Source organism: Vipera ursinii (assembly GCF_947247035.1).
Source record: "Vipera ursinii genome assembly, chromosome: 2".
NCBI lineage: Eukaryota > Metazoa > Chordata > Lepidosauria > Squamata > Viperidae > Vipera > Vipera ursinii.
Genome location: NC_139513.1, coordinates 56,611,219 through 56,629,932, shown reverse-complemented (window position 1 = coordinate 56,629,932; position 18,714 = coordinate 56,611,219). Strand labels below are relative to the sequence as shown.

Below are 18,714 nucleotides of genomic sequence, written 5' to 3'. Positions count from 1 at the left end.
TTCCAGAGGAGGCAGAGGTAGAGGCGGATGACAAGGTCGTGGTCGTGGTCCCAGGCGTGATTCTCAAGCTCCACTTGCCACATTGGTTGTAACCAACGATCCACAGCCTCAACCAGAGTACGACAGACGCCTACTTTGGACTTTGGACAGCGGAGCAGCATTACATGTTACCTACAGAAAAGAGCTTTACACAGAGATGCATGAGCCTGAACCTGAACTTCGTGAACTGTACTCTTTTTCAAATCATCCTGTTCAGGTCATGGGAAAAGGAACTGTTTATATTGAAGAGCTCAGTGCATTCATTCCCGATGTTTACTACGTACCATCAGCTAATAATAGTTTGCTTAGTCAGAGTCACTTGTCTAGGGTGTCAAAATTCCAGGTACACCATCTCGAAAAAGCAAGTTATGTAGTTAAAGATGGAGATATTGTTGCTGAAACCATGTTGATTGGTGGTGTTTATTACTTAACACCAAAGTCTAAGCCGCAAGAGCAGGCAAGTATACAAGCTCCAAAAAGGGAGAGCACAGGCCCAGTGAGAGATGTCCCAGAGAGAAATCCTGTTACTACTTCAAAGGCTCCTAAAGCCAATAAAAGGTCAAATAAGACACAGGTTGCTCACAGCAAGCCTGAGGTTCCTAATAAAAATGCTAATGTTGAGAATTCACTAACAGGTAAACCTTTGCATTCCAGGTGTATCCATAAGTGGCATAGAAGATTGGGTCATGCCAGTTTCCGTGTTCTGAAGAAGATGCCAGAGTTCACAAGAGGTTTGGATCTTAAGGGGTGTAAGGTGTTCTTGGACTGTGCTGTCTGCAAGAAAGCCAAATCTAAAGCAGCAGCAATTCCAAAATGCGCTACATGCCTGTCAACATGCATTTTTGATTTGGTACACACTGACATAGTGGGTCCTTTTGCACCAACAATTGGTGGTAAAAGATATTTCTTGACAATTGTTGATAATTACTCTAGATATGGTTATGTATTTCCTATGAGAGAAAAATCTGAGACCTTTCAGATCTTTAAAGACTTTGCCAATCTTGTCTATACCCAATTCGAAGTCAGCATCGCCAGAATTCAGAGTGATCGTGGTGCTGAATTCATGTCTCAGCGTTTCCAGGACTGGATGCGTAAGAATGGGATACTACACCAGACCTCAGCTCCTTACACTCCAGCTGAAAATGGAGTGGTAGAATGCAGAAATGGAGTCCTGCAAACAATGATGCGTTGCCTCCTTGAAGATGCTAACCTCAGTCTTCCATACTGGGGTGAAGCTATCAAATATGCTAACCATATCATCAACCGCACTTGGAGTAGTGTGATAAATCAGACCCCTTATTTCATGTTATATGGACACAAGCCTGACCTCTCACATCTCCATATTTTTGGTTCCTATGCTATGGTTAATATTCCCTTAGCCCAAAGAAAGAAAGGGGGTCCTGCAGCAAAAAGGATGAGATTTATGGGCATTGATGATAATTCAAAATGGAGCAAATACATTGACTCTCATCATGTCGTAGTCATTTCACAATCTGCTGTTTTTGAGAAAGATGCTAACTGGTCCAGGATTCATTCTAACGATCCTGGAGTTTATTTTCCTAGAGATGATGCTGCTGATGCCATATTTAGGACATATTAACACTTATTTAGGTGTTCAAGTTACCAAAACTCAGAAGGGGTTCAGTCTTACACAGGAAGATAAGATTGAACAACTATTGCATCACTGCAGCATGAAGGATGCTAAACCTGTGAGTATACCCATGCAAACTGACTTTCACAACTTGACACATGAACCGAGTCCTGAGTTCGAGGATCAAACACTTTATCGTTCAGTCATTGGGTCGCTGCTATATATTAGTAGTTGGACTAGACCTGACATTGCACTTAGTGTTAATCTCCTATCACGACATGTAGGAAAGGCAAAACAGTTTCATTGGACATGTGTTAAGAAATTATTGAGATATCTAAAACACACCAAAGACATGAAGTTATTGTTAGAACCCACACATACTGACTATGCAGAGTTATGTTGTTATGCAGATTCAGATTGGGCAAGTGATAAGAAATCACGTAAAAGCACTTCAGGTTATATGATGTTTTTGAATGGATGTCCTGTTTACTGGCATGTGCGTAAACAGAATTTTGTTTCTTGTTCTTCTACAGAAGCTGAGTATGCTTGTGTTTCAGATGCATGTAATTCTCTAACGTGGTTTGATGCCTTAGTCACAGATATCTGGACACCTCCAATTCAACCGATCACTGTGATGGAGGACAACGAATCTGTGGTCTATATATCTGAGAATCGTTTTATAGGTTCCAGGTCTAGATACATTGGCATCCGTTACCAAAATATAAGACAAGCAGTTAAACAAGGTTTTGTCAAATTGCAGTATGTGCCTACACATGACCAAATTGCTGATATGCTGAACAAACCACTTCCTACAGCCCAACACGAGTATCTGCGCAAGAAGATGTGCCTTATCTGATTTTCTGCTTCGCTGACAAAAGAAGGGGATGTCACTGCGTGTTTTTTTAGTTTTGCCAGCTTCGCTCATTTCTAATTGTACATCTCTTTCTGCTCTGCACCTTATCTTATCTTGTAACCATAGTGACTCCAGCTATGTCCAGCCAATGTTTTGGTTTTAAACTGTTTTGTGCGCAGGCCTAAAAAAAAAAAAGTTCAGTTTCAGTTTTACTTCCTTCTTCTGCCTCATGAGAGAATGTGGTCAGTCTAGGTCTTTTGTTTTCTCATTAAAAGTTTTACTATAGAATATGCCTTGGTTTTCTTTTCTTTGATATTGACCATGCAAATGAACCACGGTCCATCCACCTCTGGTCGGACTGTTAATTGTTCCGCGACAGTCATAGCAATAGCAATAGCATTTAGCCTTATATACAGTCTCATAGTGTTTTACAGTACTCTTTTGCATGTATGCAAGCTGCATATATCCATTCACTTTTCCATTGGAAGATCTCTTTCACACTTTTTTCCAAAAATGCAGGGTGATCATACATTAGGTACAGTTATAGAGGTATGTCTGACTTATTACATATTGCACTAAAGTCATAATGTGCCAGATTTTGCACTGCTTTGGAATACTATGTGAATCCAATAATAGACTCCCTATGTTGAACTCCTTACAACAGCATACATTTATAAAATCAGCCATAGTTCCAACTGCCCCTTTTCTTAATCATTCATCTTCTTTACTCTGTCTTTGACAACATGGCAAGATTGTTTAGGAGAATCACTTCTAGACAAATAGTTAAATATATCATTTTGCATACCATGGCATTTTGCCATGTCCAAATATCTTTTTCACTTTTAATACAAACTTGAATTTCCTTAAACAAATACATTATAATTCAGAGTTCTGAGTTTTTCACATAGTATTGTCACTTTAACATTTAACTCACTGTATGGACCAATCTTATTAGGTTTACTCCATCGGGTCTCTTGAATATGATAAAAAACATGCCCCAAACCAAGAAATATTGTAATAAATGTTATTAATACCAAAATAAATTATATTATATTACTGTTTTATTCTTACCCCTGACTCCTCCTCTATCTGCTTTGTTCCAAAAGCTGGACTGACTTATTTCTCTAAACAGAATACACTTAAAACCTGGCTAATATCCAGGAGTGAATTACAACAGAATAGTGCAAGTTCATACAACTGTGATCATGTAATGGAATGGAATGGTTTGTTTTGTTGCCTTATATTTAAAAAAGAATGTGAGAAAGTGGAAAGTGAGAAAAAAATGAAGTCAAGCTATTCTCCAAAGCACCTGAAGCAATGGACGGAAACTAACCAAAGAGAAAAACAACCTAGAACTAAGGAGAAACTTCCTGACAGTTAGAACAATTAACCAGTGGAACAACCTGCCTCCAGAAGCTGTGAATGCTCCAACACTGGAAGTTTTAAGAAGAGACTGGACAGCCATTTGTCCAAAATGGTATAGGGTTTCCTGCCTGAGAAAGGGGTTGGACTAGATAACCTCCAAGGTCCTTCCAACATCATCATCATCATCATCATCATCATCATCATCATCATCATCATCATCATCATTTAGATTGAAGTTATGAAGTAACCCTGAGTTCATTCATCACCTATACTAGCATGGTTAAATCTTCTTCTATTGTCATTATATAATGGAAAAGTTAAGCTTCTTGTTTTCTATGACCCTTGCATCTAACCACAGCATACACATGGTATGGCATCATCTTTCTCCTATCCATCCCAGTCATATCACTTTTATCTGATCCCCAATGGGATAACCTTACATTATTCTTAGTTGTATTGCAATTAACATTTTCTCCTGTAAACCAACTATTATATTGGTGAAACCATAACAAATACTTATGAAGGTTACTTATTATAAATTTACTTACCCATGTCTAACTATCATCATTTCATAAGTCTGTATCATCTTTTCTAGAAAAACTTTAACAGGCTGAACATTATGCTCTTTACAACATTCGTTTGCACATTCCAGAAAATCCTGAAATACAGTTTTAAAAAATAAATTCTATATTTTCATTTCTTGAATATAATTGAATAATATAATTCAAAATATAACATTACTCGATATCAAGAATATATTAAGAATGGCCCTGGAAAGAAAATTAACACTGAGGTAAGTCACATTTGTTTCTTTAATCAATTTATTAGATTTATTTATTCAATTTGTAATGGCCTCTCATCCTGTTTATTACAACTCCAGAAGGTAGCTAATGTTGGATTAAAAATAAAGAATAACCAAAAGCAAAACCCAAAATAGAAATAAAACACAATGTATCCGAGAGGGAACATAGTAACCTAATCCTTAAAAAAATGGCTCAACTAATACCACTGTCAATTGGCCAGGACAAGAAATATTTTCAAAATCTTATAAAAGGCCACAGGGTCAAAGCCTCTGAATCTCTGATAGGGTAGGCACCATGACAGAAACAGGCTTTCTATATCACATCAGATGGCTTGTTTCAGATAGAAGGCCCAAAGTAATTCCAATCTGTTGGGTCTTGTGGAATGGGCAGAAATGTTCAGAGATAGGCCGTCCTGAAAACAGTCTGCCTTTGTGCGATGAAGGGTTTTACAAATGTAATCAGCATCTTGAACTGCATCCAATAGTGTATTTGAAGCCAGTGCAGCTTGTGAAGTATTGCTACAACCTGAGTGTGCCATGGTGTACCTCTAACTACCCACACCATGGACTTCAGTGTCCTCTTCAAAAGAAGCCACATGTAGTATTGCAATCATCTAATCAGGAACTGCTCAAAGCATGAGTGACTGTGAACATACTGCACAATCCTTTATAATGTACTGAATAATCTTAAATATATTAAACAAGAGTTTAATTGTGTTCAACTACCATCCTTTGTAGTTGACTTTTGAGTGACTTTTGAGTGGACATGCATAGAATTATACTATCGGTCAGCTATTCTGGTTGTTTGCTAATGGAGTTGGACTTTTTAAATTATGACGACATTGAAAAACATATTTATCAAGAAAGCTGGGCTAGATTATCAAAAGTCTAGAAAGACTATTCTAGAAACAAAGACATAAATGTCAAAATTAAGCCACATTTTGAAAGAATGAAATGTGTTTCATTAATTATTAAAAGTTAAAGAACTTCTACAAATACATTGAACTTGAATGAATTTTTGTTTCACAGAAATGGTCTAAACTTTCTTTACCATAATTACAACTCAAAACTTTGTCTTCATTCTGCATATGTAGCAAATAATTATTAATTAGGGGAAATAAAAATATTACTGGCAAACAAAATTCTACAAATATACTCACACTGTAGTCAGCTTCAGGAAGCTTAATGCCAGGAAATAAATCACTTGTAATTCCCATAAATAGAGGTATGTCATGAGACAAAAATTTAGGCTCATTAACATCTTTAATTGATCGAAGAAGCTGACAAAACAGAAAAAGCAACTTAATTAAGCAAAATTAATCTATGGTTAATTGCAAAACTATCCACTTAACCTGAATGCATTAATTTCAAATTTGTACACTGCAAGGCAGTTCTTACCAGTATATCTTCATTCTCTGTTGGAAATTTTAGTTTTAAGTTACCCGCAGCTATTAGTACTGCTTTGACTGCACGCATTCCATAGTCATAATGAAACTGAGATGAAAGTTGTTCTGAACACAATCTATAGGTCATCACTATCTTCACAGACAATGGCTTAGCATTCAGAAATCCATAAGAATACAGAGAGATTTCAGCAATGAGGGCATAATTAGGAACCATCATGGCAACTGTTCGGAAAAGAACCTAAAAGAATAGAATAAAAATGTATGTATTGCTATGATCTCTGAAAACGAGTATCACAAAATTACTGTAGTTTGTATGAGCAATATCTATAATCTTTCACAATAAAAAGCCATGTAATAAAATTGCTCTGCAGTAAAGGTTTATTTTAGATGTGTGTGTGACCAGTAAGCATTCTTTATAAAGCAGTAGTGCTCACTTCAGACTGAATCATTTCAAAAGCCTATAGAGCAATGCTTTTCAACCTTGGTCCTAGAAAGAAAATTTATATTACCATGTTTCCCTGAAAGTAAGCCCTCCCCTGAAAGGAAGCCCCAGCTGATTTTTGGGGGGATGGGCCTAATATAAGCCCTCCCCCAAAAGTAAACCCTACTTAAGAGCCTGCGCAGACCTCTGCGACGAGGCAAAGCCGGTGGGGGAGGGGGGATCTGACCCATGGTATGCCAGTTGCTTATGGCCGCCCGGCTTGTTCCATAGCTGATTTCGGCTGGCTGCAGCCGTTTGCTGCCTGACACGTTGCGGCCATTGCCGCTGCCATGAGGCTTGGGGGATCCCCCTATCTGACCCACATGCTGGTATACTGGTTCCTTACCACTGCCTGGCTTGTTCCACGGCATCGTGGCAGCAGCACTGGGTGTGATGCACGAGACAGCAAACGGCCGTTTGCCTTGGCCATTTGCTGCCAGCCATGGCCATTTATTGCAGACTACAGCCATTTGCCACCTCACGTGTTGTGCCCAATGCCACTACCATGAGGCTCCATCTGACCCATGTGCTAGTATACCGGTTCCTTACCGCCGGCTGGCTTGTTCCGCGGCCTCATGGCCGTGCCATTGGTGAGCCCAATGCGGCTCAGACAAAAGCAGCCGCAGAACAAGTGGGCAGATTCCCCCCTCACCTGCCTAGCCTGTTTCCTTTCACATTCAAGCCAGACTGCTGGCGCTTTCGGTCACCTGGCCCTCTTCATAGCTCTGCCTACAGAACCACCAAAGTGGCAGGTGGGAGCACCGAAGGCTCGAGGAGGGAGGGTGCTGTATCAAGCAGGTGTCCTGCCATCAGTGCCCATGCCAGCTGCCCCTTCCCCGTGGAGCTGGAGAGCTTGCCACACCACTGCCCAGATGCCCTCAATTCACCCAGGAATTGCATACCTTTGTTTGCCTGACTTCCAGCACTGTCCCATTTCTTCTTCATGCTCTTCCACTGCTGCATGCAGGGAAACAAAAGAAGTTTGGGGGGGGGAAGGTCAATCAGTCAATTCCAACTTTGCGAGATCTATGTTTTTTCGTGAGAAGTTGGAATTGATTGATTGACCTTTTTTCCCCCCAGGAACTTCTTTTGTTTCCCTGCACGTGGCAGCAGAGGAGCATGAAAGAGAAACAAGACGGGGCGTGTTCGCAGCCTGCTGGTACCGGTAAAAAGTAAGCAATACCCAAAAGTAAGTCCTAGTGCTTACTTCAGAGCCCAAAAGAAAGAAAGACCAGTTCTTACTTTCAGGGAAACACAGTACTATAGGATCTCTAATTCTTCCATTCTCAGAAAATCATATCCATCTTCAATTTATTAGTTTATTAATTCATTCAAGACAACTGCCACTTTCACTAATTTATATGCATATCTATTGTTAGAAATGTTAAGTGGTATACAAGTAATATATTGGCACATGATGTTTATATGACTACCTATTTTATGCATATGAAATACATGTGCCTTTCTAGGTGAAGCACTCACAGTCTTAATACATGGCTATTTAAAAGTATATCTGAATTACCCTATTAATCTATTTATTTTGCTATTTTACCTTCAGATTATCTGGTAGTTCAGAGCGACCTGCATAACCTGGATTCATAGTAATAGCAACAAAACAATTGGGATTAAGCCTCAGTTCAGTTCCTTCAAAATTAAATATCTCCAGCTTCTGTTGTATAGCTCTCTGGATGCAAAGAATCTGCTGGGCTACCACAGACAGTACCTCCAGTTCAATGCGATTGAATTCATCAAAGCAGGCCCAAGCTCCTGAAGAAGCTAAACCCTTAAAAAACTGAAGACAAAACAGCAGACACAGCAATAATATATAATTTAACATGCTGACATAATTTAACCATCTGAGTCAGGATCCTCAGAACCTAACACACCAATAAAGGAGAATATTTGTAGCTCAGGGTTGAAATGAGGGGTCCTTGGTACTCTCGGAGCTTGGTTGTTTTCTTGCAGATGTTTCATTACCCAAACTAGATAACATCATCAGTGTTAGTAAGGAGTGAGGTTTGCTCTCAATTTATATTCCAGAGGCTATATAGCTATCAAGCTAAACCTTCCAAATCAATAAGGTGTTAAACTGGTGAAATTGGTTATTTAGTTGGGACCATATGTCTTAGATACCACCATATCTGTTGGTTGTGTTAAAAGGATGCCTAATTTTGTAAATGAATGGGGATCATGAAATAATATTTAAAACCTGGTTATTTCTCCAAGCATTGGGATAGTGTGAACTTACAGTGACATGAGAATATTGCAGCTTGTGTGGTTGTACTGCCAGGTTTTTCTGATTTTGGTTTTATTGTTTCTTTGGTTATATTTTGTTTTATTTTTGGATTGTAAGCTTCCCACAGTTTAGTTTTAAGATGGGCAGTTATACAAGTTTTAAATAGAATAAATTGTTACACCTAATGTAACCAATTAAAAAACAAATAGAATTTACTAAACTTTGCATTCAGCCCTGTGAGAATGAAAAAATTACTAACAAACTATGAAGTGGGATTACTTACAAGCATTTCTTCTTTTTATGAAACCTGGGAATATTTTAAAAATTAAAATCACAGTTTTAAAAATGCAATTTCAATTTACCTTCCCCATGGCTAGGTAATCAAGGCCATCAGAGCAGTTGAAGACAACACACTGTACCGCAACAGCTTTAGCCAAATCTTTGGTGGTCTCTGTTTTACCTGTCCCAGCCGGACCTTCTGGAGCACCACCAAGATTTAAATAAAATGCTCCAATCTAAAAGAAAGACATTAATGGTAATATTTCAAAATGTAAACCATCACACTTGAGAACTAATGAAATTATATGTAATCGCATAGCTAACTTCAAACCAGACCTGTCATTTCCTTTGAATCAATAATGCAGTGCATAGCTTTTTTGCTATTCCAAGAACAGATTCCTAATTCAAAACAAACTCATTTATATTTGCCATTTTTCACAATGTTATTTGAAGTTAATCAGAATCAGTTATTGTATTTCATCAGGATTAGATAACTTGAGGAATTGCTCTACATCTAGAGAACACTACTTATACATAAATTTCATTGCTTAGAATCATAGGGCTGAAAGAGAACATTAGGTCTTTGATTCCAACTCTCTGCTCAATGTAAGAATTCAAATTAAAGAATCCATTCAACTACAGATGAAAATATCCAGCAAAGGAGAATTCAATACTGCTATTAAATTAATAAATTTAAGAACAAGGGTAGAGTATTACAATCTCACTCTTTAATACCAGAAATTCTGAGAACAATAATATTTGTTCAAGGTAGCTTCAAAAATGCAAATACAATTAGGATTTATTGTAATTAACTGATTTTTTAGAATCCTTACTAGAAACTGAATTTTTAAAACCTTACCAGAGTTCGATAACATCTGTCTGTGAGAGGAGTAATAACGAGTCGAGGAGAATTGCCAAGATATTCATAAGCATATTTTACATTGCAATTGATGATGCGCACACGTACATTATCATATTCCCAGTAATATCGCAACTGAGCAAGCCACTGAAAATCTGTCTCCTTTAACACACCTAGTGGAATATAAAGAAGGAATATGTTTTAGACCTAATATTTTTTAGCAAGAAAACAGAAAAGGAAAACAATCCAAAAATAATTAAGACTTATCTAAGATGACAGAATTATTATTTTAATAAAGATAATTAATTTAAAAAATAATTTCTTAAATAAGCAGGCAAAAATCAAGCACACAACAGTATGTATTATTTTATGATGATGAATACAAATTATGTTACATACCACTTTCAATCATTTCCATGACAACATCTCTAGCATGCACATCAATAGTGACCAAAGCACCCAATGTAATCCTTGTTTGTTTAGACAACTTTCCTCTTACCAGCTCTACTATATCATTTAACTGATGTTGAAGAGCCTGATAATAATTCTTCAAACCCTGAACAATGAAAATGGAAAATTCAACTATAAAACACACTTTACTGTGAATAGATAAGAGTTTCTCTGTGTTATTCTGTTCTTTATTGCCAATTTCATCAAACATCAAGTTTTGCTATAATAACTTTAATAACCAAATGCTGGTCATGTACATTTCTGACTTTCCCTTCACGTACGCACATAATTTTTTGTACCAAAAAAAATTAATCGGGAATTAATTTTTAGAAATCTTATTACTTAATGACTAAATTGTAGGAATCTGCATTTAAATCTGAAACAGAAAAGGTGTCAGAAAAGGTGCTCTAGAGTTGACATGCAAGCAGACATACTTCCTCTTTAAAGCACCTTTTCTATTTTGGATCAGTGTAGCTCTATAACCCTACTACAATATCCAGAAAACAAATGTTGGATTGATGTTACTGTTCTAAAACTACTGAGATAAATAAAATTTAGTACTGTAAGAGTCTCCAGTATTAATAAAGCCTTGAGATATAAACTTTTCTAGATATGGATAAATTAGATTGGAAAGTTGAGAAAAACTTCAAGAAGAAAAACAATTACAAATTATCTGACAGAACAAAAACAAAACTGTATAGATATATAAATATAGTCACCAAAAGCAAAATTCAGCTTCATGGAGCGTTGACTTTTATATTTCATTTACATATATAACTGGCATCATTAATTCAACAGAGACTTAATATCATAAGCATCGTAGAATAAATATAACATGGCTAAAAAGATAATACAAAAATAATATCAGAAAAAATATGAGTCATGATAGTACCTCTGGGCCACTAGCTATGGCTTCATGAACTTCACTTGTCCAGAACATTTGTGAGACGCATAGAACTACCTGCCCAGGCCATTCTCTCACCCAATCCTTTCTTGGGCTTTCTGGATATACCTAAGGTAATTATCAGTGTTATTTAGGAGTAATCATGATTAATAATATACTAAATTGAACCCAGCCACTAATTTCACAAAATGCAAAACCAAAGATTAGCATTACAATATCAAGGCTAAGCCAGTGTTTCCCCCATTTTTGGAATGGCTAATAGGTGAAGATCAGAATATCCACGTCCATTTTAATAACCATCAGCTATAAACGATAAGCAGTTTTGAGTGAGGTTAGTGAAATTTGTTCTACAGTACTTATTACAGTTGGCTAACTGTAATCTATCTCGATACTGATTACTAGTTGAGTTTAATCTACGTGGAAGAAAAAACTTTCAAGCTCCTCCCATTGACTTATCTAAATCTATTCACTCTCCCATCTATTCAGCTGTAGGTTCCCTCAAAATGACTGAGAGAACACATCCAATTTAGTCAGATCTAATAATGGTGCATATCAACTAAATAAGATTCTAAATATTTAACAGAAAATATACCAGTCTTGATCTTGTAATAACATCATGAATACTCTTCAACATAAGATCTTCAACTTGTATTAACCATTTTTCAACAGCTCCCCGAGCTTCAGAAGTTGAAATAGTTGAAATAAATTCCACACGTTCACCTTCAGTGCTATACATTGCCTTAATATCCAGATTTGGTCGAAAATCAAGTTTAGCAATGCCCTCAAAACACTTTTTCAAGTGAGGCTGGACACGGAGAGGGTCTTTAGTCTCTGATAGTATCTCCAACATCTCATCATTAGACAAGAAAAAAAAGCTAAAATAAATTAATAATGCATCAATTACTACAGTTAAGTATGTCTGCATAAAATATGAATTTAATGTATAATCTATTCCACTTTAATGTATAATCTATTCCAGCTTTAAAGAACAACAGAAGCATACCGTGGAAAGAAGAGACGCTTCTTCTCAAGATATGCATTCAATCCTTTCATGATTTTGTCAAGAAGATCATTACAGTTCTGAAGTTTTTCCAACAACCCTGTCAATGAAGTGGCAGCAAGAACCTAAAAAAGAAGAGAAAACAAAACTAAACCCTAGACTAGAATTTCTTGTCCAACAATTACACTGCTAAGTACATTTGCAACAAGGGCTTGGAAAAACCTATTACTAATTTCATATGTTGAAAAAGTGGCAAAAACACATACACCAACATGTTCTTCATAGAGCCTCAGACTGTTTCTAAACACTTTTTCATTAATTTCATGTGGCTGAAAGCACTACACAGTTGAAGATGCAAGTAATGTTCTTCCATACGTCTACCAAAAATGTTATTCGTGCAGTATTTATAAACGATTCTAAGTTCAGAAATTTTACCAGGCATCTGACAAATATTAATGTTTAAGCATGCATCAGCTAATCAAAAATTAATAAAAAATGGACTGTTAGTGGAAATCGATAATTATTTATATTGATATTCATAGCCACCTCTCTACATGCACGACCTAATTGTCATATTTTGTTAAGTTTCTGGACATGGCCTTGCAGTAGTCAAGCAGTCAAGGAATAGATTTGCACAATTACCAGCTGTATATCCTAACCCTAAACCAAACGTGACAATTCATCAGTTAATTGGTTAAACCTTACATCAGAGTATGGTCCCATTCTGAACTGAATGAGCCGCAAATTCGGACCTTGGTTTCCTACTAACAGCAGTATTATCTGATGACTGTTTTGGTTTGTTCACTTTCATCCCAGCCTATTATCAAACTTAGGAATTGATTAAGAGTGCCAATTTTATTGTATTATTTAACACTGAAATATTTCTATTTTTGAAATTTTGGTGAGTGAATCATAATTATAGATTATAAAGCTTATTTCATTAAGCATCCTTTAGTAATTTTGAAATAATGATAAAAATAATTAAACATTCCATTGTGCAAAGTCATTTTTCATCAATTGTACACTAATTTTTGTTTCATGTGAAATCTGACTTTTAGATTTGGGAATAGAATTTTTTTTCTTTATGTAGATTTTTCAATTATTAAGTAGCCACCTGTCATATAAAAAAGCTGGTATATTTTTGCAATATATTCAGATTTTTTTTAAAAAAATAAATTTCTGCCATTCTGCTGCTTCACATAGTATGATAAGACTTTCAGTAATAGCTTTTTGCAACTACAATTAATAGGCTACTTCACAAAAGAAAAGTGTTCTGTTCCAGCCTTCGACTGGCCCTGTTTGTGTGTCAGGGACAATCCCTTTTTCCTTTTTACAGTCAATAGGCTGGAAAAACCCAACCCAAATTTATTTACAGTTCAAACAAAAAAGCAACAGAATATTTCCTTCAATAAATAAATCAAAATATCAGACAAGAGTCAACAAACAAGAGTTAAACAGAAGTAGGAAGAACAGACCAGAATTCTCTTAGAATGTCTCCAAACAGTTGCCTTCAGCAACCAGCCCTGCCCACACCTTCCCCTTTTATTAGCAGTCCCAAGGCATGGCTTCTCATTGCCTTCTCCTCCTCTCACTGACTTGCCTCATTGATTTTCTCTGCTCTGCTCTGCTCTGCTGAATTGCCTTCTGCTTCTAGCGTCTCTGAACAGATTCACTGTGACTCATCTAAGTCCGACACCTCATACTCACACAGTTGAGCCTCATGAGGAACATGACTGGAGGGGCCAAGCTGAGAGTCCTGCAGTGCATCAGAGCCTCCCTCTGACACCAAAGGCTCTCCAAACCCCTCCTCCTCCTCCTCCTCAGATTCATTGGACTCAGCTGCTGGGAGCACAGGCTGACACTGAATCACAACAAAAAGTCCCTTAAAAGTTTTGTGCACAGCTTAAATAGGTGGTATACTTATTTCACCTAATCAGAGCAGACTCATCACTACTACTTTACCTTCGGATCTTTGATACAGTATTTCATAATATCTCTCCAATACCTATCCACAGTCTGGAACTGGCGCCCTTCCTCTGGCATTTGTTGCATAATGTCTTCTGAAGAAAAAATTGGTTCCAAGTAAAGCCACTGAGCTTGCACTTTTAGCCACTCATCAATAGTCTCTTGAATTCTGATTAAGCGTTCTTCCCATTCCTAAAAATGCATTAAGATTTTAGCACAGAGTATCTATATATATCATATATTATGAAAGACAAAGTCAAAATCAGAATAATGGTCAAATTAAATTGAAAACTCTCTTCCATTCATTTAAATTGGGCTACTTTAGAAATTCCTTATGTCTCATCTATAATTGAGAGTGGGCAATTCTGAGTAAAGAGATAGTTTTCGAGGGAATCTAAATAAAAGATACAGTAGTAGGCAAATCTTATATTTTAAGAACAGCATTCCTAGAATGCAGGCATTACCACAGAAAGGTTTTATCTGCAAATAACTGAAAGATGGGACACAATGTACCCAAGAACTGGGTGTGATCCTCACTTTCTCTAATTTTAGAAAAGGATTAAAATGTAATTCTTGAACCCAGATTTTGAAAATTATGTTTGTTTTAATAATTACTTGATCATCTTAACTCTGTCTTCATTGTCCTACTTTACCTTACTTTTGTATCATTTGGCGTGCCATTTCCCATTCTCATTCAATCAAGTGGAAGGGCAAGACCCTCAATCAATCAGTTAATCAAATACTAAACTGAATGTACAGTATGAGGGAACAATATTTTATCTTGACAGAGTGTTTTCAGCCACAGAGGAAATGAAATCTATTTTGTCACTTCATCTTGCTCTGAAGTTTTAGCAGGAGCTCCAGGAACTACTTTTGTGAGTGTACTATGTCTCTGCAGACTCCTATTTTGCTTACTCAGAATGAGATGGGTGAATAAGGGCTTAGAGCAGGGGTGTCAAACTCAATTTCATTGAGGGCCACATCAGCATTGTGATTGCCCTCAGGGGGCCGGGTGGGTATGGCCAGGGTGGGTGTGGCCTACTGGGTGGGCGCAGCTGGAGTGCGTATGGCCTACTGGGTGGGCATGGCCAGCTCTACATCATTGGCATCAAGGGTGCCTATGGGGGCCTGGGCAGGAATGGGACAGATCTGGGAGTCTCTGGCAGAAGGAGGGTCTCTGTGCCAGGGCCAAGGCAGCGGGGACTGTTCCCTCACTGTTTCCAGGATGGCTTTTGGGGCCACATGAAACCACTTTGTGGGCCGGATCTGGCCCCCGGGCCTTGTGTTTGACATGTCTGGCTTAGAGTGAAAAGTGAAAGAAAGTAGCCTCTTTATACATACTTTTATCAAACTAAAGCACCCCTTCAAATCTTTCTGTTAACCTAATATTTAAGAAAAAATGTAAGTTTAAGATTTAAAGATTTGCACCTTTTAATGTATGAAGTGTGTGTGTGTGTGTGTGTGTGTGTGTGTGTGTAATGAATACCTTACAACTGTTTTATAAATTATATTTTGATTACCTTTGATTAAAGATTACAGTCCAGAGCAAATTTATCAAGAAATGTGGGTCAACAGTTTAAAAGAATTAAAAGAGACTAGAGAAAGCAAATACCTTCATTTGTTTTTCAAATGGCTTAATGAATGGTGATCCCCTCATTGTTTGTGTTTTTACAATCTGATCATCTAGAATTGCCTGGATTTCATCAACAGCAGCCAGAATGTTAACTCCAGTCTCACGATATAAGCTAGTTTGGAAGAAAATTGAATCCCAGGTCTCCATCATATTATGCATTGCTTTTTCTAGTGAAAATTCCTATACCATAGAGGAAATACATTGTTTTATTATTTAATTCCCTTGGATCTTGAGATGTTGAGTTTAATAGTTAGTGTTTTATCATACCTTACTTGCTCCCATACTTATGACTTCAAATTGCTCTAAGTAAGGAGTTAGATTCTGCTTTAACACTTTTCTTAAGGTGCTTCCAGAATCTGGAGTTAAATCATATCCAACAATTTCTGACATCTGGTTCCAATGACGAGCTTTTATGCCTGGATTACAAAGGATAGTCACTAAGGGGATATTTTCCTAATTGAGAGGGAAAAAATTAAAATGTTACATAAAATTTGAAATTTATTTGGGAATTTTGGCAGGTTAGCTGAAAGCACATATTTATTTCTGCATACATACTTGTGCACATACTCTCTCTCACACACACATTTCTAATGCAAATTGCTTATAATTTTCAGAAGACATTGGCCCTAACTGCATAATACCAATCCAGTCAGTCATATCTCCTTAGTGGTGATCCTGGCAGCTCACATCTCATTTAATTGGGTCAATATTTTGGCAATCCCCTTACACCTTCTTCAGGAATTGCCTGATGTTCCATGATCCTTCACACAGAACAGTATTGACAAGACGTGTGGAAATCACCAGTGCCTTCTTGACTGGTGCCAATAACACCTTTGGAATGATTAAATTATAACGTGGTTACTAGCAGTACAATCCAGATGTAAGTTAGAAAGAATGCTAAAAAGTGTAAAATGTAAGAATGTATAATGTTTTAGCTTAATTGTCTGTTGATATATTTTGGGTTTTAGGTGATAGGTTCTATCTAGGCCAGGGGTCAGCAACCTGAAACAGTGAAAGAGCCACTCGGAACCGGTTCCCTCACAAAAGGAAAAACTGGGAGCCGCAAAAAATGTGTGCACATGCGCATACATGCGTGCATGTGCAGAACAGGGTTTGACTGAAGAGTGGAGCCAAGGCGAGATATGCACCTACCCTGCATATTTGAATTGATTGGTTGAAATTTTTTAGTCCCACTTTTTTTTTTTTTTGGACTGCACATGGCAGAGGACTGGGAGCCGCAGGAGACAGCTGAAAGAGCCGCATGCGGCTCCGGAGCCGCGGGTTGCAGACCTGTGATCTAGGCCATAACCAGTAACCAATAAGAATGAAAACTAGTGACCATTGCAATTTGTGGTGATATCTAAAGCACAGTGGTCAGATCATAGAATCTCATGCCCCAGACAAAACAAGAGCTTTTTATTGGGTACTATGGTATAATTCTATGCTTTTAACCCTTTCTCCCAAGATGCAGAAAGAGGCCATTTGGAAATGATGTGAAAATGTCTCTTCTTTAGAACTCTTTTCCTTTATTAGCTTTTCTATGTACTTTTGCTACTATCATCCAAACCTGAAAACTATCTAAGAATCTTGAATCTTCATGTAAGTAATGTTAACATTAACTATTTAAAATATTTATACATGCTTACATTGGAAAAGGTTTGGAATTTAATAAACTTTCTGCTAATTTGAATTAGTACATTTTTCCATCAGCTATGCCTTCTTTGGTCCCTAGTTTACCATTTCCACAATTTAATTATTTTAAACAATTGCAGTGCAACTACTTCACTTATTCTGTTTTGAATTTATGGACCATTTTATAACATGTTTTTATCATTTTTATATCAGTGTGCTATGAATCTAATAAACTTTCAATTTATTATTTTTTTCGGGGGGGAGGGGAGAATCTCATTTCCATATTTACCCCCATTGATTTAGTAGATTAACCCAAGGTAAAGGATAAAAGAACTCAGTTTTGGGGTATTATGCTTGATTGATTTATATATAAAGGTAAAGGTAAAAGTTCCCCCGCACATGCGTGCTAGTCGTTTCCAACTCTAGGGGCCGGTGCTCATCTCCGTTTCAAAGCCGAAGAGCCAGCGCTTGTCCGAGGACATCTCCGTGGTCATGTGGCCAGCATGACTAGACACCAAAGGCGCACGGAACGCTGTTACCTTCCAACCGTAGTGGTCCCTATTTTTCTACTTGCATTTTTTTACGTGCTTTCGAACTGCTAGGTTGGCAGAAGCTGGGACGAGTAACAGGCGCTCACTGTGTTACACGGCACTTGGGATTCAACCCGCCAAACTGCCGACCTTCTGATCGACAAGCTCAGTGTCCTAACCCACTGAGCCACCGCGATCACTATAAAGAATGGGTGGTCAGTGGCTGCCAGGGTCTCCAGCAACATGTTTTATAATAGACACTGTGCATTTCTAACCACTCTATAGCCTCAGTTCTTCCTCTTTGAGACTGACTACATAGGTTAGGCCAGGGGTAGGCAACCTTGGCTCTTTTATGACTCGTGGACTTCAACTCCCAGAATTCCTGAGCCAGCCATGCTGAGGGGAAAGGGAGAGGTTTCCAAGCTGAGCCATGCTGGCTCAGAAATTCTTGGAGTTGAAGTCCACGAGTCATAAAAGAGCCAAGGTTGCCTACCGATGGGTTAGGCTGTTGTTCCACTTTTGACTGAGTTAATATTATTATCGTGGCTCAGCTGACCAGGGAAGAGCCTTTAAATCTAAACCTTACTTGAATTAAATCTGCTATTCTATAACTTCTTCATTTACTGGATGTAACAGTTTGTATAGCACATTAGTTTTGCCCATGATGCAATTCAGCATATCATGGAATT

At 37.5% G+C, this 18,714-nt stretch overlaps 1 protein-coding gene across 1 annotated transcript in view; it reads right to left on the bottom strand.

The window, feature by feature from the left end:
* The window catches only part of DNAH12 (dynein axonemal heavy chain 12), a gene marked incomplete at its 5' end in the record, with an annotated part of 113,007 nt that overhangs the window by 72,251 nt on the left and 22,042 nt on the right, over nt 1-18,714 (bottom strand). The window contains 13 exons of the mRNA XM_083356625.1: nt 4,397-4,506; nt 5,811-5,930; nt 6,049-6,294; nt 8,090-8,329; nt 9,136-9,288; nt 9,912-10,084; nt 10,311-10,467; nt 11,254-11,373; nt 11,858-12,140; nt 12,269-12,390; nt 14,228-14,422; nt 15,843-16,043; nt 16,131-16,316. Of these exons, the coding sequence (XP_083212751.1) occupies nt 4,397-4,506; nt 5,811-5,930; nt 6,049-6,294; nt 8,090-8,329; nt 9,136-9,288; nt 9,912-10,084; nt 10,311-10,467; nt 11,254-11,373; nt 11,858-12,140; nt 12,269-12,390; nt 14,228-14,422; nt 15,843-16,043; nt 16,131-16,316 (2,306 nt within the window). The remainder of the gene's footprint in view (nt 1-4,396; nt 4,507-5,810; nt 5,931-6,048; nt 6,295-8,089; nt 8,330-9,135; nt 9,289-9,911; nt 10,085-10,310; nt 10,468-11,253; nt 11,374-11,857; nt 12,141-12,268; nt 12,391-14,227; nt 14,423-15,842; nt 16,044-16,130; nt 16,317-18,714) is intronic.